The 24,610-nt window shown below is 37.7% G+C and overlaps 1 protein-coding gene across 7 annotated transcripts in view; it reads right to left on the minus strand.

Annotated features, from left to right (window-relative positions):
* Positions 1 to 24,610, minus strand: part of SORBS2 (sorbin and SH3 domain containing 2) — a 163,275-nt gene that overhangs the window by 50,891 nt on the left and 87,774 nt on the right. For 4 of the 7 annotated variants that reach the window (XM_086746244.1, XM_086746245.1, XM_086746247.1 and 1 more), the window contains 8 exons: positions 23,899 to 23,925; positions 22,775 to 22,899; positions 21,184 to 21,801; positions 13,496 to 13,975; positions 8,386 to 8,530; positions 5,900 to 6,075; positions 2,051 to 2,117; positions 900 to 944 (listed from right to left, as the gene is read on the minus strand). In XM_086746244.1, the coding sequence (XP_086602370.1) occupies positions 900 to 944; positions 2,051 to 2,117; positions 5,900 to 6,075; positions 8,386 to 8,530; positions 13,496 to 13,975; positions 21,184 to 21,801; positions 22,775 to 22,899; positions 23,899 to 23,925 (1,683 nt within the window). Of the gene's footprint in view, positions 1 to 899; positions 945 to 2,050; positions 2,118 to 5,084; positions 5,212 to 5,899; positions 6,076 to 8,385; positions 8,531 to 13,495; positions 13,976 to 21,183; positions 21,802 to 22,774; positions 22,900 to 23,898; positions 23,926 to 24,610 lie in introns of those variants that run through there. The other 3 variants (XM_010130690.2, XM_086746248.1, XM_010130689.2) reach the window with 2 other exon arrangements.

Raw genomic sequence — 24,610 nt, forward strand, 5'->3', positions numbered from 1 at the left:
GGCTCATCCTGCCTCTCAGTTGTTTTATGTTCAGAAGGAAGAGAAAAGGCAGGAAATGCACATTTTTTTCATTGTTTTAATAATTACTGTTAGTCTAGGACAACTAGGCAATAGTATATCTTGAAAAGGATCACAAGAGTCCAAACAGACCTTGAATAACTGACCCACAACAAATGCTCTCAACAGAATACAAAAAGGCAGTGTGAGAGCATGCTGAATCCAACAAACACTGAAATGGAAAAATTTTGAACGGCGCTTTTGCAGAAGGCACTAGGAGGGTTTTTTGCTCATATAGTCTATTCATATGTTCATTTTTGTTCTTGTAAATAACTTTATACCACATGGTTATAATCTTCTGAAAGACACAACAATTATATATCTATTAGATGAATGTGTCTTTCCTGCAGGTAAATAACATCAATGTGTCTATAGCAAAAATGAACAAGATCATAAAACAGAGTCATCTTTTTATTAGGCACACTTACTCCATATTTTAAAAAGGTGTTTTCAGTAAAACCTTTTTGTCTTTCCATCTATGTAATCAGCATTTGTACTGTCACACAGTTGTCCCCTTTCCATTTTGATAAGGAAAGGCTGTGTTACTCACAATCACTAGTGAAAATAAATGCAATGTAATCAGAAATTACAGTATTGCAGTGTATCCCATTGGCAGTAAGAGGCCCACAGGTGCAATTCATTTCTGTGCTATGAATCAAACCAAAATTAAACTTTGTTTAATCTGAGGAAAAAAAAGGCATGTAAAAACACCAACTGAGATCAAACAAGACATAAAAAGTGTTTATGTAAGCATTATAAAAGCAAGCACGAATAGTTAACTCCCCCTGTTACTTGCTGACAATAACAAAAGACTCGTTTTGAAGTGAGGGAATAATTCCTACCAGTACTGTATGCATATGCAGTATTATACATGTCTGTGTCGTCATCTACAAAAAGAAACATACATGTCACTGTAGTGCAATACGTGCCAGTGCATCACAGCAATGCAGCTTTATTTTTGCAAATACAAACAGAAGCTTGGTTGGCAATCAAGCACTCTACTTCTTTTCCTCGTCTCATAGGTGTTTTCTGAAGTCTCTCTTTTCCCATTATACTTACCACAGGCTGTTTTTACCATCTTATTGATAAAATGGTATCTTCTTGTCATGTCACTCATATTGTGTACTTACTGGTTAGGATCAAATTGCAAATTACAGCTTTTTATATATTCTTCTCCCCTCCCCAAGCTCAATTTCTTCTTTTTTTCTGGCAGCTCTCATCTACTAGAGACTATTAAGTTGTTGATCCTACCAAAAAAAAGCAACCTCAAATATCTACTATATGACTAGTGCTCAAAATAGATCCTGTAGTCCAAAATTCTCCTGCTTACATTTTTTATTCTCCCACTAATTCTGTATGATCATACTGAATGCAAGCTTTATCTCAAGAGAATAAAGTCTCCTTCCTTCCAGAGGTTTAATGAGCATAATTGCCGTTTATACAGTTTCTTGACATCCTTGGTGACAACCATGATAAGGATGCTAACTCTAAGGCTAGTAACATCATCAAAGCTCCATTTCAGCAAAACCGAATAAGACATTGTATGAAAAAAATTCAATTCAGACAGAAAATGTGTCTTCAAAACAGCTTGTTTATTAGTCCATGCTGTTCTAACACATGAGCTCTCCAAAAGCAAGCTGGTATGGCGGGAGATTTTCAGTGGCCAATTTCTCATCCCTCAATCTGGAGATGAGGATCACTTCACTGAGCTCCCCAGTGACATGGAATCACACTGGTTGCATACTTATTTGGATAATTTTAATTTTAATTTAGTTTTAGTAATAAAATAAACTCATTATAAATTTTTGGCCTTTAGCAGAGGAAAATAGCTCCCTCTACAGTAAAATCTATCATCCAGTTAACCCATTTGATTTGATTGATTATCTGACACTTGGTAAACGCTTGTATTTTCACACAGCAGACAATCAGAATGCAGAAAAGCACATTTTTAATATCACTAAGAACCACCCAGTCAAGACAAAAGCATACTTACCAGGCTTATGAACCATATGGATTTGCTTGAACATTGTCTTGTACCAGTCCTTTGGCCTGTCAACTGTCTAAATAAAATGCAGTATTTAACAATCAATAAAAAAAAATAAGAATACCTGTGTGTACAGATCTAATCAGACATTCAGTGTTATTCTGAACACAAAGTCTATTATTTTTTGTCCTCTATTTAATATAGTAACTTTCATACCATCTATTTCAAATGGTGTGAAATACATAGATATAGTTTTGTATCAAGAACAAGTCCCTTGCCCCATCTACCAACATTCCTGACTTCTGCCAAAGAGAAGATATTCACAAGCAGATTTGGATCATTTTAACATTGTTTCTTTAAAGGCATTAAACATCTATACTAGCAGAACTCTGCAGAACCTGCAATGGTCCCACGATACTGTAGTTGCCTTTCTGATTGTATTGGGCCAAGAAGAGTCTTCCAATAAAGCTCAAATCAATAATAGGTAAATAGATTGGAAACAATGCATAAATATTACTGCTATGATCCTACTGTTTATCAAGGGACAAAGGCTCATAGATATCTCTTCACTGGATCCTCCTTATTACACAAATCAACACATAGAGATCAGGTAAGGACAAGCTCCCATGTGATCAGAAAAGGTGGTCTCCCAACATCCTTCTGGATATTCGAATGTTTTTCTCCCATCATCTCCCCCTCAACTCCCACTCCAAGGTTTAAAGCCTCAGTCAATAATTTGGCTTTACATTATAAGCTAGAACAGATTAGTTAAGGAATAGAACATTCATTTAAAAATACATTTTCTCAATTTATATGCACTAATCCCACAGACCAACATTCATTTGAGGCATTAGCAGTATTCACAATGCACCAAGCCATTCAGATGCCATCCTGCTTTGTGGGCATTATAGCTGTTGCATTTAAATGTTGGAACACAGCATCATCATATGTGAATGAACAATCAGCCAAAGAGCGTGAAGAGGACATATGAAGTATCTGCAGTTGGTACTTAGGAGAGTCCATAATCATGGAGCAGTATTCTAATAATCCATCAGAAAGTATGCAATTAAAGGAGGTATTTATGAGTTTCAGTGGACTGTCTCTGTTTTTTTTTTTTCCTAGCTGAAATATTACATCACTAAGTACAGAAAAGAAATCTGATGCGACTTGATTTTTTTTTTCATTCTTAGTAAATGGAGACCTTTTCAGTCTACAAATTATGTCAGTTAGACATGAAGCAATCATTTTGGATAGTCTGAAACAGTGCAGTCATACTGCTTTCCATGAATCTGTTTTTTCCTCTCCTAGGACCCTGGCGGTGGTGAACTCTGGTGGTGCCATTTCACCGAATCCTTTTCTGAGTGAACAGCATTTTACCCTCTCTTTTCCAAAGACTTAATTTTTAATGCCTTGGAATTTCACCATCTTAGGGGCAGGGCTTGGCATGGTGGCAGAACTTAACAATGATCTGAATTTTCAGGCTTCAGGCTGGCACTGCCCAGAGCTGGCAGGAGCTCAAGTGCTATGGAGGGAACTCGTTAACATGAGATGGAGGTTCTGAGACAAGGGAAAGCTTCATAGGAATCCTTGCCCTCTCAGCAGCTTTGGACAGAAAGGGTTTGTAGGAATAGAAAGAGAGCATCACTCTGCTTTCCTTGCTAAACAGCTGTCACAAACCATGTGCTGAGAGTAAAGACAGACTTAGAGGAGATAACCACAGCTTGAAAAATCTCTCTACTACTGAAAAGCACTCCAACCCTAACCATTCTATGACTGATTCTATGAAATCTGGAATACAGATACTCCCAAGTTCTTACTTACAAGCTCACCTTTGAGTAGCACAGTGTTTCAGAACAGTATGTTACCTATCACCCATGAATCTACATTTACTGCTTTTTTTTTGATAGGCTGTTGCCATTTTCACAAAGATGGAAGAATAAGGAAATTTTAAACTTTGCATGCAATGACATACTCGACTAATTTGAAAACTTTTTTCCCTCTCCAGATGGAATGAGGCTGAACTTTCTGGGAGAAGATGCCTACCTGGACTACTCACTGACCTTGGAGGAAGAGAGAGTGATATATCCCACCCTCTCCTGTTCAGAGGAAATGCAGTTACAGCACTTCTGCGCGTTTCTGCATAGTACTGCACTTCTGAGAGGTGTCAAGGTGCAGCATATTTGAGTCTTTTGCTGACAACTGTACCACCTTTGTACACGACTGGGGCACAAGAGGCTCAAATATGCTCTTGCACATTTAAAATGTAATCTTAAATCACTATCTTGAAAGCAATCTCACTTCCAGCTAAGTCCTAAGAAGTCAGAATAAAGACACAAAGTGGCACACGAGACGCACGCTCTCACACACGCTAGCACAATCTTTTTACTCATATCTCATTGTGGGAATCATTTCCACAATACTATGTTTACAAGCTATAAGATATTTTTAAATTGAAACATAACAAAAACCAGAGCAAATCCAGCTGGAAAATGTTCTAATTCATATTACATTATGTTTTTAGGAGAAAAATCTGACAGACTCAGACCATACCATCAAAAAGTTAAATATAGGCCGTCAGATTGCCAACTCTGTTAAATGCACTTGAAGGAGATTTCTGTTATAATCTTATATAACTGATATGCACCCTATTAGATCAATCCGCTATTAAAAAAAAACCCCAAAATAATTACTTTATCCTATATAAATCATAGGGACATATTCACTTAGAAAGGGGGTAGGAAGCTAGAGCATTTTTGCAAATAAATCTCCTCATTTTTAAAAGATTCTGATTACATTACTTTTAATGTAAAAAATAAAGCAAGAAATGCCAGAGTTTCCCCCCTATTCTTAAATAAAACTGTCCCCATCTTACCACTTATTCTGAATTTTTCCTTTTGTTTTCTCCATCAGTTCCTGATTTTCCCCCTAATTTTTCAATCCATTGAAGCAGTTCTCAGCAATGCAACACAGCCCCATATGTCAGTACTGGCAGAGAGGACACATCCAACAGCTGCTACATACTTGCACCTCCCAAAGACTTCACCTGCAAGGGCTCTGCCGCTTTCATCCTGGCTCCCACTCTTCTTATTCTTTTCTCCGTCTCGCACAGCACCAGTTCTCCGGCTGGGAAGGCCAGTAAGCACTTCCTTTACAGACCTAGTGCAGCTGCCACTGTGCTCTCTGGACCAGCCAGAAGAGGCTGCCCTGACAGCGGAGTGGAAAGAATGCTTCAGCAGAGTGAAAACAAAACTCTTCAGTTCGACATCCTGGGACCGCTCAAGCAGTGACTGGTGGCAGACGATCAAAATTGGGCTTAGGCACAATGACAGGGCTTCCACGCTATTCATTTACGTGTCACTCAAGGGCACAATGATTCTATATTGCACGTCCACGAAAATGCTAGTCACTGAGATTATTATCAGAACAAAACTATTCATTTCTACACTACCCTGATGACATGAGAACCACTGCCCCCAAAATGCAGAAATGTGAGATTTTTGTATCTACACACACATGTATACAGCTATACTTGCACGCACGCATATATGTAAAATTTATTTTAGAAATAACAAAACAAATGCAATCATTGCATATCTTTCAAAGGCAAGAACTATAAGAGAAGCAAGAAAAGAGACACAAAGTTGTGGCTACTTCCAATTAAAACTAGAAACATGAGGTTGCCCAATTACGCTCCCATCAGCATTCTCCTTTTCCGTCAACACACAATATTAATTCATGAGCTCGCTGATTACGCACACTGTATTCCACATTATATAAGACTAGAAGAATGTGAAAAACCCATTACCAACAATCAATTCATTGTATGAGTTCATACACAGATTCCCCAGAATTTCCTACCGTTCTAATTGCTGTAGGGATTCCAGATTCATCTACCGGGCCAATCCCTGCATAATGTGGAGCTTTAATGACTGTAATTTTTTTTTCTTCTTCTGAGGATCTACAGATTGGTATTGTACTGGTGGTGGTGGTGCTGCCAAGAGTCTGAACATGCTGTGAGTACGTCTCTGTGGACTCTGTAAAGATAACATAACAGAATATTGTATAAGGATACAATAACCATACTTGGCAGTGATAACGTCCTTCCCCATTTCAGTATGCTGTACAAAGAGTGACAACAATCTTAACCACATACATACAAAACACTTAAAAAAATAATCATCTTAGCTGGAGCTTTGCCCTACGTAAAGTTACATTAACAGAATTATAAACTTATTCAAGGACCAGATAGGCTATTCAACTCATATCTTATTAGATTAGACATACTTTTTCACAGCATCTTGCTCACAGAAAAAAAAGGGAAAAAAAAACATACAACCCCAGCAAAATCTATTGTGAAATAGTGACAGCAGCCTTTTTCCTATAAATCAAACTTCTGCGCTTTTCCTATCCATTTCCTGAAACGGATATATTTTCAAAACTTCTTCCCCCCCATCAAGTCTAGCAAACCATAGAAAATTGCTGTTCTGTAACCAAAGCAACAGATTCCAAACAGCCCTCCACAAACACTTGTGTGATATGTGTTTAGAAACATTAAGTTTTGATGCATGAATATTTTCAAAAAACAAATTTGAATGTACAATTTTCATTCCTCAAAATTATGTTGGTATGTTTGAGTGCCTCCACATGTAATCTATAAAAATGGACCTCTGTAACTTGGCATCTGACAAGCAATCTGATGACCCACCTACAGTACTTCAGGTGAACTGTACAGGCAGCTACTGGTTTGTGGTGACTTGTAATATTTCTACCCCTCTCCTCCAAATCTTTAATTAATAGTACTACCATTTCCCTCTAAAATTCAGAGTTATTTATTTAAGAAAAAATACCTCACTGCTGGGAAGTGTCTTGTGAAAATCTGTAGTGCTGCAGATGAGGTACTTCTGTCCTGCATGCAGGAAAAAGAGCCCTACTCCGTCAGGCAGTGTGTTCCAGTAAATTAGTTGGCTGCTATAATAAAGCATCTTTTTTTTTTTTTTGCAAAAGCAGGTATAGTGCTTGTGAGACATCTCCACCACAAGATAAATGAATGTACGCAGTAAAAAGAAATATTCTAACACTACTGCTGAAGCCTACAATCACCTTTCATGTGACATTAAGGTCTGTTGATTCTCCTGAAGCAAAACATTTGAACTGTAATACAAATCAGCAAAAGAAGCTCCGATGACTGAAAGCTCTAATTTTAATTTGAGTATTTCTGCTCACTTCTACTGCAGACAGCTGGATTTGGCATGGCTATTTCAGCTGTTTACTCAAGTTTGAAATCCTGTAAATGATCCAGTGCTACACATATATGGCGAGGGGCAACTCTGTGTGGCAAATGTCTGAATATTTGGGCCTTTTTCCCAAAATAAATACTGTTAAATTTAGAAAATATTTTGGATTTGATCCTTCATTCTTCATAGGCCTCAAATTCAGGTCATCGGTGGGAGTTTTACATGAGCAAGGAGATTTAAATCAGACTGCTACTGTGGAACACACACTTTACTTATTTCAGGCATATCCGAAAGAGAGAATTGATAGGCCTTTAGATCAGTAAACTGCAAGCAACCAAAGAACCCAGAATTCTGAGATGTGGAGCAACCCACGTATACAGTTTTTGTACTTATCACTATGACAGGGATAGTAGAATTTGTCTAAGCTGTAAGTCTCAGAGCAACAACAGTCACCTAATTTCCCCAAATACACAACAAAAAAAGTAAACTTCAGGATCACATTCAAATTATTTTGCATGTATAATCTTATCTATGTATTCAAAACACTAGTAGAAAAAGCAACAAGCAAATGATTGTTCTAAAAAAAAACTGGTTTACACTGGCAATCCTCTTTTCTGAGGCTCATCATGTATTTTTTTTTTAAAATTAACAACAGCCCACAAAAAAACCCAACAACATAAACAAAGATTGACATGGCTTCAGGTGTTTAAAGCCCAGAGTCCCACCCTTTGTTGGCACTATTTCTACTGACGGTTACACAAGTTGCGGGGAGAATCAATGTACAAAGTTGGTCCGTGGTTTCTTAAAGAAGGCAAAACCTGAAGGGGCTGCACAATTTGAGCTATTTTGAGGCATGCTCTTTCCTCAGTAAAGCCAGCAGAAGGTGGCAAGAAATCCTTCTCACACCCATAAATAATAAAACTGCAGTTCAGGATCACTACTGTATCTAACAATAAATGCTACTAATTTTTGCATGTACTTCCCAAGGTAGATGAACAGACAATACCTTCATTATGGGTGTGAAGCACCCCGCAATTATTTGCAGTCTTTGCCATGTGAATTGGAATATGTTGTGTAATGTATAAAGCAAACATTCTGTGTGAGGCTTACCCATCATCCTGCCATGCTGCATGATAACAATGTTGGAATTGAGTGAAGCTGGTGGAGGGTAAGCTGAAGAAGGGGAAAAAGGCCTTTGAAAGTGACTCACTGGGCTGGCAGCAGTGCTAGAGTTCCCATTCACTGTGATCTGAGCCTGAGAGAAACAAAACAATATCCCATTAAACGACACACAAAGCCCTCCGACTGCCATCCCTAACAGAGTGATGCAAGACTCATCCACACAACACGTCCCAGTTGTCAGGTACCAAGCCGTAATGGCATTTGAGTTCACTGAAATACAAAACTCATCACAAGGGGAGCAGAATGCGTTCCTTATATACCTTGTACCTCCCCCCTTCTCTCCTTGTACGTGCTGTCTGTGAAGCACGCTGCAGTCATCGGAAGGTGACAGAAAGACCACGGTCAGGGCAACGAAGACGGCACAAACAAGGTCTGCAGAGGTCTGACAGCAATATCAAATGAAGATGGCAGTAGAAGTTCCTCTCATTGTGTGACAAAGGCTGCCTGCCACGGATCACTCACTCCAAGAGACATCTTCCCTTAACGCACACGCTGGAGGCCCATTGATATTAATGGCAACTTCTGTGCACATCAAAGGGAAAAGTCCCATCAAGGCTAGCTAAAGAAAGTGAGCCAAAGCCGCTTTAAAAACTGGAAGCCAGCTGGAGTGACTATGGGACACTGATACATAATCCATCACAATAAAAATAAATAAGACCAATACAAAAAACACAACCACAAAACAACAGAACAAAATCAAATAAATAAAATGGAAAAGCTAAGTAAACAGGCAGTATAGCAGCATCACAAGCCATTTGAGCTTTAGTCACAAGAGGGACTTCGGCAACAATCTGCTTCCCTGCCCCCAGGTTTAGAATTCCCACATTTGGGCTGCAGCACTTCTATGGGGAGTATTGCAAGGATCAAAACAGAGATATTGAGAAAACACTGAATGAAATGAGAGGCTAGCGAACATTTCAGCAGAAAAGGGAGAGAAGCTCTCTGTAACACCTCCTTTAATGTAGAACTCTTCTTTAAATCTGAACAAAATCAGAAGTGCTACAAACTTTGATCAATTTTATGTAAGAAAATAGAACAACTAAAACATGTAAATGTAAAACATGAGACTTTCTGAGGCAGCAAAGCATAAGTAAAAAACATTAAAATGTATATTATTTTTAAATTCTAAAATGAAATGGTTCATGACATCTTGTATGCATTTGTATTTTGGAGATTATTGATTTGATTTGAAATTTTTAATGTCTTAGTCTCCAGTAGCTAAGAGAGTAAAACAAATTCTGGCTGCTATGCAGACATCTCATGATGGCCTAGATGCATTCTGGGGTTTCTCATTTTAATGATGCCTGTTTTCAGAACTGAGCTGAAAAGTTTGTGTTGTGGTGATGTCTCCCTTAAAACTTTTATGTTTAAATGTTTGCTCTCCTAATAAAGCCAGGAATCAAAATGTAGACTGCTGGCTTTTCTCACACCATCCTCCCCTCTAAAAGAACTTGGAGCTGTAAGAAGCAAAAGCTACATAAGCTCAAAGGTAGCATTTCAAGGGGTATGAAGTAATGTTTTCAGACGAGGTTCCTAGATGAGGCCAGCCATCTTTACCCTACTTCAGGGGTTCACCCATTCTCTTTTCCTGCATATAGTCTCTTTTGTGAAAGCTTGTGTCTAGGGAAGGCAGGGTGCAGCTATGTCCAGAACCTTATACCTTCTTACTCATTTACTATGGCTTTTGTTTCTCTGAAGAGAGGAGTAGAACTAGTATGAATTCTTTGTAGACTGGAAAGCTACTCCTGTGAATTTTTGTAATAAAAATTTAAGATATTCCTGTAATGGGCTTTACCAAATAGTTGGATAAGACAATAAGGCTCTTACACTAAGTAGTACACAATATTATGAAAACAAGACCCACACAAGTAGCTGATGGACATCAGTCGTAAATATGTATGTGGCATGTCCATATATGACATTTTTGGATTTGCTTCTAGAGGTTTTAGAGAAGATATAATCTCAGCTATCATTTCTTAATTCCTAATTATTTTCTCTTTGAAGAAAATTACCACGACAGGGGCTATTGCATTTGTTTATCTGAAGTATATTGCATTGGTGAGATGGTTAGCTATAAAAGACAGTTTTGAGAAGTTTCAAGTTCCAAGGGCCTTTTCCTACCCTTGGAATCATTTGGGAGTTATTCACATTCAATCTGAGCATGTGATGCTTTAGTTCCAGGTGACGAAGTTTGTTCCCAGATTTTACAAGGAAGTGAAATCTTTAAGATGCCTATTTATGAAATTAGACCTTCTACTTTCCTAAGGTAATCTCCTTAGTGGGAAAATAAGATGATACAGAAAAGAACCATTTCACCAAAATGCACACATTTCCCAGTTTACTGGGAAGATAATCCTCCTCTCTTTAATGCTTTTTGTTTCCCTAGGCTCCTCCATTTATTTTTTTTTTCTCCAATATACCTTATCTGTGCTCCACTGCTAGCAGAGCCACCTACTTCTTCTGCTAGGTAATAAAAATATTGTAAAGATTCCTCCTAGGTATCAGGTTTATATTTCCTTTAATTTGCCTGAGCATCAGAAAGAGCAGGACTCTCGACTTCTGAATCAGAGGAGAGAAAAGCATCTATTTGGGATTGGAGCTTTCTAACTTTCTCTCTGCTGAGGTAGACAGCAGAGGGAAAGAGGTCCCATTACAGATGTCTGAGCAGTTTTGTGCAGCAATGCTGCACGGTACACCCCCAGCCTCAAGACACTGAATTAGGCTGAAATACTCAGGAACAATTCTTGAAGCTCAAGACAGCCACGGAACATGGGAAGAGGCAAAAGCTAATGTGTACTTCCATTTCCAAGTTTCCATTAGATTCCACAATTTTAAACTACATAAACAAAAAGAATCCAGGAAAATTATTTTATAAGGGAAATGTCCATAACTGGAATAGAATTGGAAAAAATATTTTCCAAAACCAGCTGTTCTCTGACTTTAGCTTTAAGCATAAGCCCAAATAAGAATTACAATTATCATACTTCAGGTTTTCAAAGAAGCTGTAATTCGTGAGTAAAAGTATGGCCAATTAACCATAGTTTTATGTTTAGCTCTGCCTTTTGCCTAGAATATTTTACAATTTTATTGATTCAGCTCTTCCTGATAGTGTTTCTTCTTCTCAGAAGATCCACTGTAAAATCTTTTTGCCTAAGTTTTCACTAAGGACCTCAAGAATAAACAAGCATTCCCAATGTGGACATTATCTCTTTGAAAGTGTGGTTCCATCTTAAGTGGACACAGTGCTGGATGGCACAATCCCATATTAGTTTTATTGTTCTCTCAGCAGTTTTCATCTACAAAACGAACAGAGTCTCTTTTCAGAATGAAGATCATTACCAAAGTAGAGCCACCGGCAGCACATCTGTGTGTGCTACCAGCTTCCTCATCATTTTCTCATTTCATGGATACATTTACAGTCACCTGGCCCTCCTCTACATAGGATGGGAGATGAGGACTTTTCTACACTGCAGAGGTGGGTCTTGCCAGCAGCTTAATTTCTGTGGGGCTCTTCAGACTGTTTGGGGTTTTTTGTCCTTTGGTAGGAGACTCATCCTTTCTCTTTGTCCACTAATGATGAACAACTGTTATGCTCATCCTTGTCATGTCTGACAGCGAAGGTGGTGGTCAGACCTGACCATAACATTTCCCTCTATAGGGAGACTACCCAAAAAATGAAAGAAGGAAGGACTGTTCACTTTAGCATACAAAAATGGTGCTCAAAGAAAACCAATACAGTTAGTTGATTATTTTAGAAGTAGGTTAGAAGAATATGTAAGTGTTCCATGCTTCCTGTAGCTAGAAAATGGTCATGTAGTGATTGTCTTATTTACACAGACCGGTCTATATTGCTTATGGTATCTTTGGTTACAACTACTAGGCTGTATACAGATTCACAGTACTCATTCTTTAAAAAAAAGTTTCAGAGCTGTGTTACAAGAGTTAGGAATGCAGCTTTTACATGTCTGTTATTAACAGTATTTTTTTAACAGCATGCAGAGCACTGACAACAGATCATTGACTTTCCAGGTGACTATGTGCAAGTTTGGTCTCAAAATACTTTTTATAAGATACATACGAAGCTTTAAAAATATATACACTGTTTGTTCTGTTCAGACTTGAAAATCACAGCATGTGGAAGTATTTGCACAAAGTTTGAACACTGTTGTGACCCAGTAAAACTTTGGTCTCAAAACATCTCTCTGTTTTATAATTCACCAACAAATTGCTCAATCTAAATGAAGGCTTTGTTCTGACTCATTTTAATCATGCAGATAATCTCAAAAGAAATAAGAAGTGATCTGGATTTGACCCAAATTCCATACCTTCTTTCTCCCCATATATGAGTGTACTAAGGTACAGAAAAGTGAATGTATGTATAAAATGTTTAATCACATGCTGTTTTTTTCCTTGACTTAACCAAGGGAAAAGTAACAGGACACTTGGGTACTACAAGATTATTGATGAAGTTCACTCCTGTAAGAAAACATGCTTACGAGAGGAAAAGGTTAGTTAGAGGAGAGAAAAACAGTTTTCGTGCAGTCATGGCTGGGGAAAAAAAATGCGTTAAATATTGCCAACATTTACTAAGAATTAACAAGTTATGTTACTGAAATCTGTACCTCAGTATAAACCAAAAATGGTGGTAGTCTAACGGCTATAAACTCCACAAATCTGTATGTTGCTACCAGTATTTTAAACAAATCTCTCCAAACTCTACAGACCGTTTGTTCTTGATGCATTTGGAACAGATATTTACTGAATTTATTTGCATTTATTTTAATCAAAGTGTTTGATACACCTTAGCTGACCATACAACTGTGCAATAACTTAGTATCATTTTCCTATTACCAAATCTGCTATGCCAGTGATTTTTTTTTCTTAAATAACTGTTGCAAAACATACTGTCAGACTGCAAACACAGAAAACTACTAATGGAACACTTGTCTGTGCAACGGGATAACGGACAGATTTGAACTCTTTTCCCCTCTGACAACCTGTTCGAACAAAATAGAGGAAAAAAAGGAAGCATAATTACATGAGAAGTGGCAGCAGTGTTGGTTAAGGTGGTGCCATCTGACACAGCAGACATCTGGCTCAAGGTTGGGGAAGGTGTTTCAGAGCAGTCAGTGGTATCATAGCTGCAAGTCTGCAGCTCATCTAGAATGGCTGTGGAGGACTCACTCACAGTGCGGGAGGAGCACTCACTCATGGCAGAATCTGTGCTTACAGAGGCTGTTTCATTCCTGTGGATAATACTTTCAGAAGCTAGGTACGGGCATTTATATGAAAATTGTGAAAGGGCTGGGGTTTTATAAAAGCGTGAAGGCAAAAAATCATCAAGTGTTGGCAAAGAAAATGGTACTAGATGGGTGCCACTGTCTGGTGAGAAAGAGGCTCTGTTAACTGGTACCACAGGAGGAGGAAGAGGCAGTGGAGAAGCTTCTGTTGCTGTTTGTCTGTGTGTCTGTGAAGCATTTACCTCCATCACAGGGGCAGTTACTTTCTCGTTTCCAAGCTGAGATTTGAGGAAAAAAAAATAAGAAGAGAAACAGATTACCAAATGAATAAAAAACTTTTCCCTTTGCCTCTGCTGTATGTAGGAGAATTACAAAAGCATAAGTTTTTCAGCAGCCTGAGGAAGTTCACATTCACATGGATTAGGAAATAAATCAACCACGCTCTATATTAAAGCAGGAAAACATGAAAGAAATGAATGCATCAAATACTAGTGGAAGCAATGCCAGAAACCATAGTGTGCTGGGGATGAATATTCATAAAGTACTGCATGTATTAATGATCTCAGTTGTGCATCGAGAAGGTTCACCTATTTAATACTTTAGAAAAATATGAGGCTAGAGAATGTCACGTTCATTTTGCTTGTGAAAGGAAAGAAGGATCCCAAGTCTGATTCCTGTAAATGTTGCTGTCTTTTTTTGTTAAGGGACAGGCATCATTTTGAAATTAACTGTAATATACAGATGGGCAAGACTGCAAGCTAAGTGGAAACACTAATATTGAATGTTCATACGATAGTGGACTTTTTGCCTCTTGTGACTGAACACATCTTCTCCACTGCCTCTCTAATAAAAATGTTTGGATAGTCTTAGAATTTCCAAGCACCCTGGAAGCACCCTGTCAGCCCACTGGATAAGGTGTACACATAGGAGCTTTTGAGGACATTAGAGGACAAAAGTGTTATTAGGGTAACTGGTATAAATCTGAGGAATAACAAAGATTGGGAGCACAAGAACAGGACAGGGATTACTTTGTACTGAGACAAAACATGCTAGTTTGGCTTTGGCATAATTCCGTCAAAGAACAAAGGAAGGTCCTCACGTGAGGGCTTCTGAAATATGTATGAGCTTTATGTTCTGTTACTTCAAACCAGTCACAGGACAAACTAGTCCTGAAACTGGCCTTTTGCATCTGCAACTTCTTTTTTAATTAGAGATACATGAAAAGCATGTTGGCATCCAATCTTTGTTAAACAGCTGGACAGATCCTTCTACACTGCCTGTTAGCCACAAGCTTTCAATTAATTCCTGAAGAATGTCAAAATACTGCCTACTTCAGCACTAATGGTTTAATTTTTGATAGAGTTGAAGAACTCTGGATTAGCTGCAGGGAAAGAGTGTTTGAGATTTTAAATTTATGTAAAATACAGCAGAGTAAGATACCATATGCAGTAATTACTACTTTAAAAAAAAATCAACATTTGGTCACAGATATCACATTGTTACCAATAATATTAGTGTTATTTCCTATGCTCAGAACAGGCAGAGGTCTTTACCTCTAATAATTCAGCAAATGTTTCAAGCCATCAGATTAAAATGCCATTTTGGCATTTTAATCCAAAATCTGAAAATATCTTCTAAAGCCCTTGCGGAAGAGTTGGAACACAACCCAGATTGTGCTACTTATGAGAGGTCACTGGGGGTCCAGTTCCAGAATTCTTGCTGAGATGAACTAGAATTTACACAAATAACTTTATTGAGGTCAATGGGACCATCCCTGTGAATAAGCATTTCAGAAAAGAATCCTAAGTACGTGAACAGACACCCATCACTTGTTCCAAATGGTTCAGAAGAACTCTCTGGCATTACTGGACCTCTGCAGTACATAAAAATAGTCAGAAGCTGTTGTTAAAATCTTCATTTAAAACAGTGAAGAAACTTAGTCAAACAGCTTAAAATCAAAATCTTATTCACAGCAATGTTTCAAATCTACAACTGAAAAAAAAATATTTCCATAGCATAAATCTGGACAGATCACTTCTTAATCAGAAAATCATTAATTGAATGTATGACTGTAAATAATTTTAAAAATAATTTCACGAAAAACAATCATATGCAGATGTGAAACAGCCAGTTATGCAACATAGTAAATCAGGGGTTAAGAGGTGTGCATTTACATACACATACAAGATACATTATTTCACCTCACAGATACATAAAGGGAAGACAGAACCATCATTCATGATGAATTTCATCATCCATGTCGTAATTCAACATCTACAGCAAAAGACACAAACCAGGAGATCATAGTGCAATTACAAGGCAGAGCCAATACCACGCTCTGAAGGTCTTGAGACCAGATATCTTCTCAGCATCCCCAGAGGAAAAATTACATATGACTGAGACAAAATACGTAAATTGATCTCTAAATTGTTAAAATAACAGGAAATTTTGGAGACTTGAGAAACCAAGTAAGCCTTCTGGCTTCAAACTGAGAAGATTGCCTGCATGCTTGACAAAATATGGGATGGACAACACAAGAACAGATATTCAGGGTGCATCCAGAGAGCTAGTGAAATTGAGTTCTTAAAGAATTAAATTCATTGTGTTTGGCAAATAATAGCTGATTTCATCAAACCAAATTCTTAAAAAGAATATAAAGTTATCATTCTTGCAACATGAGTAGAAGGAATGCAGCAATTCTAGATACTGATGCCCAACATGAAGTTTCTCAGCTTTGTAGAGTAAACCTTGACTCTTCTGCCTGGTGCTAGAATTCTGTCACAGATACAACCATCACTCTGGGAAAGAGTGGTTGAAATGGTGATTTAAAGTACTATTATTTTTGAAAATTTATTACGCCATTTAAAAAACATAGAGTGTTGGTAAACTCTAAACAAATACTTTTGGCTACTACTAATCCATATTTTTAATCACTGTCAAAAATACGAGAAGGACAAGGCTGAATTCATTCCAGAAAACTTTTAATACTAGTTCCATTCCGTGTGCTTCAGACTAAATTTGTTGTTATAGCACAAGAAATGCTAGCAGAAGTCAGGCAGATTAAATGCCAAACAAGTACTTAATCAATTAGAATGATGAAAAACTGGTTAGACTACATAATTGTCTTGGGTTGTGGAGCAACACTTGAGAGAGAGATAAATGTCATCACAGTCTTCTAGTGAACTGAAGGTCTCAAGTGCGGCTTTCTGCTGGTCTTTAGAAATGTTCACCTTCTATCAAATAGTAAAATGTCAGGCCTGAAGAACACAAGTCACATGAAGCTGACAGGTGAGGCTAGCATGGGTTTCACAACCAGTCATCTACCATTTTAATGCAACATCTGGGGGTAATGGTGTGAGGTTACTAATGACACCAAAGTGCTGGCCTTGCTTCAACAGTCAAGACATAGATAAGAAAACTCAGAGATAAGTGAATAAACTCATTTTGTTAATACAGAGAGTTTAGTAGTCAACAAATTACACCCATACGCTTGCACAAATGGGTAAAAATACCTCTATTTTTAATTGTTAAAAGCTGATGTCAAAATCTCCAAACTGATGCTCCAAGTTATATTCCTATGCCCATTCTTACTACGTAGCCCTCTTATTCTAAAGTCAGTATAAGGAGGTGGAGTTCAGCCCTTATGCAAAACCACACTAGGATAAAGAACTTAAAATGAAAATTATGTGCTCAATTTGCTTTGCTTGTCCTCTGTCCTCAAAACATTGAAACCTGTCTTCTCTCCCTTCTACATCACTCAACATACAGTCAACACCTAACAAACAGTAATGTACTAGACCAATGGATTCAGAAACAATTTTTTGAATTCTAGGCTTATTTTCCTTGATTCACTTTTCTACAGCTATAAGGCTGGCAAAATAAACACTTTCATAATCTAGTATAGTAGTTTCTGTTCCTCCAGGACACCAGGCCTAAACCAAGTGTTAACTCATCTGTGGAATTCAAACAAACAGGACAAATATTTTGCATCCTCAGTTTTAGAGAGCACTATCTAGAATAAGAGGACACTTCCAAACCCAGGAACAAAATGAACATAAAAATACCAGATGTTTCTTTCAGAAGATGCAGCTCAGAATTCGTCATCAGTTTAGAACTTCTTCTTCTAAGAAATTTGGACAACAGAATTTACCTCCATCGATCTCATACTAACAAATACTAATTTCTCTGTTGAAATACATCAGGTTATTTCTCCTGTATCTACAGTATGGTACAGAGCAACAGCATCTCTCGAGACTGTAATAATGTAAAAATACCTAATACCGAGTAACTTGAATGCTTCTCTTTTCATCTATACTTTTAAGGGGTTTAACCTTTCTCTGAGTAGGAGTGTTTACAAAATGTCATTTGGTGAATCATACTACACTTCTGCTTGCTTCTAAAGTTTCAGCAGATAAGCTCTGAAACGAAGCGCAAATAGGAGCACAAACATAACAAGATACCTTAAAAAATACTGCAAAATTGTTGTGCATGTACTTGGATCATAGAAGCTCTCTCTCAGCTGTACTTTTTCATGCGTTGTGACATAATATAGTTGCCTGTGTTTCCTACACACATAGATACCCACACATGCACAGTATTTCTCATTGACCACCTCTCAAGAAGTGATGATTAGCCAATCTTACCTCATTCTGCTCCACATACATAAACCCAGAAGCACAAGGAGAGTTGTTTGTTTTTACAGTGCCTTTCTAAATGTATTTGGTTTTCGAGTTTCTGTGGCAGCTTTGAACATTGCTGGTGGGCCTAATCTACATCCTGAGAACATCCCTAGAGGATATAGCTTAGCATAACAACCTATAATCTGCATATACAAAAGTATTTTAACTGGTGTACAAAGTCCTGTAGAGCTCACAAATCTAAAGGAATTTTAAAAATGAAAGTACTATTATGCATAGTATACTGAAAGTTAACTTGCCTATGTAAGATAAATTGTGAACTTTGCAAATATCATGAGACACAGTGCTAACGGGGATCTTAATTTTTGGCATTAGAACAGTGCCAAGATTTCAACTAGAGTATTTTTAGACATATAGCTGTAGCCTTCATTTCTAACTGTAGCCCATGGCATCTTGGCTTTGGGACCTCATCTGACGCAAAATTTTACACCACCTCAGTGCTGACTTGTACTTTATATATTTTAACACAGAACTAGCAAAACCCACAGGCTCCATGACTCGATTGTGATGCCAGATACACCTCTTCATACTAATGTTTAGAATTTACTTCAAAGTTGAACATCAGGGAGAATGTCAGCTGAATTTTGCAGGCAAGAGATCAATAAATGGATGCAGTTTGAAAAGCTGGCTACATTATTTAACAATCCCTGTGATCAACTGAATTTTTTTTATAATTTTATTCAAAGAAACTCAGTTGCCAAATTTCTGATCATTCTTCCCACACACTGAAACCAAGGAGAAGGCAGAAAAATAAGTGCAAAATTGCCAAACAAGTCACAGCTACTTTTCTGACTTTCGTCAGCTCATAGTGAAACTAAAATAGATTCTAAAATAAAAAGAAACTGCAAAATGTGCTTTGACTTTTAAAATTTGGAAAAAAAAAGTAGTTAGCAAATAAATTATTTTTAGTCATTCTGATTAGAGTTTGAGTATTATTGTGGATCATAAAAAACATATTTCTCCTAATTCCTGTTAGCTGCCATAAAACCACTTTCTGTTTGAGAGGCACTTTGATGTATCTGAGCATATGTAATGTATCATACTGCTAACGGGTTAAAAAAGTATTTTTAAGTGAAAAGAAAACATAGATGCATAAGTTGTATTGGCCATGCCTACACCTGTTCTATTGTCTGACTGTATCCCTTGATGCCCCTATTTAAAAGGCTTGCAAGTCTGCCTCCTATGATCTTCATACCAGCCTATTTAGCAGAAAAAAGCTCTTGCTTAGCCTTCATTACTGTTTCTGACACGATTTCTTTACTGTGGCTCTTGCCTGAACTGACTCGTTCTACCTGACAAAAATCACTATGTAGCAAACTGGTTCTTCTCAAGGGTAAAGCGACTTGTTTTTCTCAAAATGTTCTAAATTTCACGTAGCCTAATAGAAGGGTTTAAGATGATAGTTTGGTCTCTAATCTTGAGAAGGACAAATGTGATTAATTCTTCGGTGCTCCCATTTGTTAATGGAGTGAATTCAAAAGAAGCATTGCAAATTGTTGCCATATAATTTCAGAGCTTTGTTCTGATCAAAATTTTCACTTGGGAGTTGAAGGGAGGAGTTGACATACGACAACTTGTAAAACTATCCTGTAGCTAATGCAGATATTTGTGGCTTCCAGAGTAAAGACCTGGTTGAACGTGATGGTCTGAAAGAACAACAGTCTGAGAGAGCCGATGTGTTACTACTATTGACAATAAGGCTCCCAGCGGACCTTAAGTTTGTAAGATTGTCCTGTATTTAACTCAGAGCAACCCCCCTAACTCCCCCCCGAATTCAGCAGAACTAGATGAATGCAAATACGCCACGATGGGATCCTCACTCGGACAAAGCTTTGAGGCAGATACACCTAGACCTATAGCAATGCCTACCTCCAGCTGCAGGACTTTCAAACTCAGATAAGCTGACATACTGGTAGATATATTAGAGTAATTAACTTTTTAAAGAGAAAAACCTTAATGTGACTAGGTAAAGTAGAGTAGAAATGACAACGTTTATTCAGAGCTCTCCCTGCCTACTATGTATTCGCTGCTGCTTTACCGCTCCCGGGCTAATTTTATTTGACTCGGTAACTTTCTGAATGGTGATAAATCACGCTGAGACTCTTCTGGTCCTACACTGTGTCCTTGATCCTCCCATTTCTCCTAGGTGAGATCAGTATAATTAACAAAGAATTTCCATCTCAGTAGGTGTAGGGCATAGTGGAAACAGAGGGACTTAAAAGTTCAGTGCCTTGTGATGCTTCATATAGAGGTGGTTGACAAAAGATTTTATCAACTCATTTTATTTTAAAAGTGCTGTTGCACAGGACACATAGGAGACAGCAGTGATTAGGCTTGCAGAAAGCACTGACTGAGAAAATACAGTTCTTGCTGGCCCTAATAAACTGGCAGAGCTGCATTTGCAGAAATGTCCCCAACCCTTTTCTATCCATACTTGATCCTTCCAGCACCTATGGCAGTATAATGCTTTAATACAACCTGCTCTGGGAAAACCTACTTAAGCAGATGCATCACCTGTGATTCACTAATTTCCTGTTGTGCATTTGCACTCCACACAGTGCTCGCAGAGAAACAAAGTCTACCTTCCAGCTCAGGTGGGTTAATTTTTTTTTTTTCCCAATACTTTTCCAAAAACTTCAGGTTTTGTTCAGTTCTATTTTGGTCCATGTGACAGGTAGTTTTACCCAGAAAAGACAAGGTCTAACTTTGATATGTAAGTATAACTAAACAGAAGGTTATTAAGTGATTCATGAATCATCTAAAACAAAAGATGGAAAAATTAAATATACCACATGGCATTCTGCAGCCTGTGAAGAAGGAAGAACTGTAGACTTTTGTCCCAAATCCTTTGAAGATATCTTTGAAGTGTCTGGAGAAATACTAGGTGGATGTTCTTGGATTTCAGGCTCTGCTTTATTGTCAGGGATGGGAGCTATCTGAATGGAAAGAGATGCTGTGTGTGTCTCAGGCACGGGGTTACAGGCAGGTGAGACAGGCCTTTGTGGAAATACTGGCACTTCAACAGGCTTGAGCTGTTGCTGTGTATTGCAATGAACACTATTTGCTGGGTCACGTGTCCGGGTTAATTTCAGGGTAGATACCCTACGTTTCTGAGACTGTTGCCTTTGGCCTTGATGGAGAGTAGTACTAATACCAGCTATTGTGCTTGTGCCTGCATCGGATATTGAGGTCAGTGGCTTAATGATTTTTTGTGCATAGGACACACTTGTGTTAGATATTTGAGAAGACATTGTCTTCTGTACAGACTTCTCATTACTGTAATAGGCAGCATCTGTGGGAAGGTGTTTAGCTGGACCAGTTGTTACTGCCTGGAGATTAATTTCGTTCTTGCGATTAGTCACTCCTGCTTTCCGAAAACTTTCTTTTCTAGGGGGTGGCAGAGGTGCCTTATTTGCCAAAAGCATCCACACACAGCAAAATAACATTGAAGGAGAAACAGAAAGAAAGTAAATGTTAGCAGGAGATACAAATCTGTTTGACTTTTATCTTTAAACAAAGGAACTAGCAACTTAAGGGGCTTCATCCCAGTATTGCTCAATTCAATGGACAATTGAACTGGTCAGGTTCCCACCACCTTTGCTGTGCAGGGCTGTACAGCTTGTGTTTAGAAAGCCAGATGTTCCATTTGCTCAGGGTAAACCAGGATCAGAAGGGAGCCCACAACAGTCCATTTTCTTTTAAAAAAACAATTATTACACTGGATAAGAATTATTAAGTGTGAAATAGCTCAGATAAGAATTAAGTGTGAAATTGTTCAGATATGTAAATTACTCCCAAAATGTACTCCATGATCTTAGATAACAAGCTATTATTCATAGGTAATACACATATATAAAACACACAGATCCTAAACTTTTGAATTAAAATAGTAACAGAGAAAGCATAGATGTTGGTATGATTCCAAGTTAAGTGTGGTTTTTTTTAGTGTGCTCTAATTCTATTCTTCTGCAAAAGAGGCAGAAATATTTTCTACCTTATAATTAATAAATCCTTATCCTCACATATTATTTTGATGACTGATGCATTTCTCCAAGTGTAAAATATTAATAAGTATTATTTGAAGTCTAGGAACACTCCTAGAAAGCTTTTATTTGTGTATGACCTACTTTAATTTAGCTGGCTGTCTTGTTCATTGAAAGCAACTTCTGGTAATTAACCTGGAGGCATGCGTCCTGTGTGGAGTATACTTTATCTATGCAGTAAACCAGTTTGTAATGACCCATATGAACAGGTGATCTGCACTATCTGGAAGATAGCAGGACAATGTTCCATAGAGGTATCCCATCTATATATGCTATCACCCAAGAATAACCCACACAACAAATGCCAAAGCATTAAACTTGGTGTGTTCAGTTTTACCTGAGTTGATGATTTTTTATCCTGTAGATTTGGCCGCACGCTCCTAAAACCTTTTGCTGTAAGAGATGAACTGCTAGCATCTCCATTCAGTGTTTCTCTACTTCCATCATTGTAAGATCTCCAAGCTTTTGTGAGGAAAAAAGAATCAAACCATTTTTTTTTTGTGGTTAGTACATCTTTACATTGCTATCATTATAGCAACCCAGCTATTAAACAAACTGTGGAAAAGTTTAGCTACTACACAACTGACATTGCTGCTGCTATCTCCATGGAAGTTGTAAGAATAGAGCTAAAGTTGCCACTTTATAAAATATTTATCTTTAAAATTTAAAAACTCAAACACTGACAATACGGCTGGTAGCAGTTTGGTATCTCCCCACAACAGTCGTGCAGAGTATGGATTTTAACCTTAGGAGTCTGTTTGAGATGTTGGTATTTCGGTCCCTATGTAAAGCAGGTTGAAGATTAGGTTCTTGAACTTCACAGCTATGTCGGATTTTGAAAAACATCCCAGCTCAAATAAAGTTAGTTGGTTATGGAAGTTTCACCAAATTTCACCACAATACCCGATTAGTTGTTCCAATAATGCATCTTATCTCCAAATCTGAACACCACCTTGATTTTCCAGGCAACCAACCATGTTTTGTCTCTGTCCTCAGAGCTAGGAGGCCCTCAAGGCACAGTCCAAACATAGAGGGAGATATTATTCTGCCTCAACAAGTTACAGATTTGAAGACAAAATATTGTAGGAGGCTGGGAAAAGTAACACATTATGTGAGTTGGGTGGGTGCTAAGTGGGGTGGGTAGAACCTGCAATCCTGAGTAAGGGACTAAAAATGAAATAGCAAGTGCCACTGAAACTAAAGGTGGCAAATTAGCAGTCTGTATTCTCCCACACAATTCATTTTCTGACAACATATACTGTTTTATAGGAAATAGTCCTTTCAGACGAGACCTGAATTTGAGGTCTTAACCACTTGCAATTATTATTACAATTTCAGTGGTGCTTTCCTTAAAGAATGCAGATGTATGAAGTAATGAAATCAAATAAATGGAAGATTGTTATAATTCATCCACTTACATGGTATTACACTGATGCGTAAATAACACAGTGCTTTATTTACCTGAATCTGGAGACTGAGAGTCAGACCCTGAAAAAGAAAAATCCAATATTAATTTGTGTTCGAAATAAAAACATGATGACACAACTTGAAAAATACATGGGAGTCTTTGTTCAGTTATCTAATTCCCTCCTGTTACCTAAGCACACCTCAGAATATTAGACCACAGGTAACTGGGCAATGCTTATTGTACAAGTTCTACAGAAGGTTATAGTGTGCTGAGAGTTACTGTTGTTTAATCACTGCTATTTCAAACAGCTAATAATAAACAAACATTTGCTATGTTGTTTTTTTTTTTCCCCAGTAAATACTGTGATATACTACCACCTAAAATCTAGATATCAAAAGAAATATCACTCATTTAAGATGACTGGAAAGGTTTAATTGAAAACCAAGAAAGAAGCCTACATATTCAGTCAGGATTTTCTCTCCCCCTTCACACTTGAATGTGTGATGCTTTCTTCAGCACTTCAAAGCAAAACACAGAAACTGATACATACATACTGCCAGCACAAAACAGATTTGAAATTCTTGTGGGTTTTTTGATTACTTGTAGATATATTGGTGGGGTTTTTTTCTCCTAAAGAAACTAAAATTACAACTTCTTTAAACAAACTGAAAATACTTTAATGAACAATAATTGTAGTACTAAGAGCACTCCTTATCACTAATTCAAAGTGCAACAAAGCAAGACACTAAATGGCTTGTATTGCAT

This window comes from Chlamydotis macqueenii, chromosome 4, assembly GCF_036417535.1.
Source record: "Chlamydotis macqueenii isolate bChlMac1 chromosome 4, bChlMac1.mat, whole genome shotgun sequence".
NCBI classification, from domain to species: Eukaryota; Metazoa; Chordata; class Aves; order Otidiformes; family Otididae; genus Chlamydotis; species Chlamydotis macqueenii.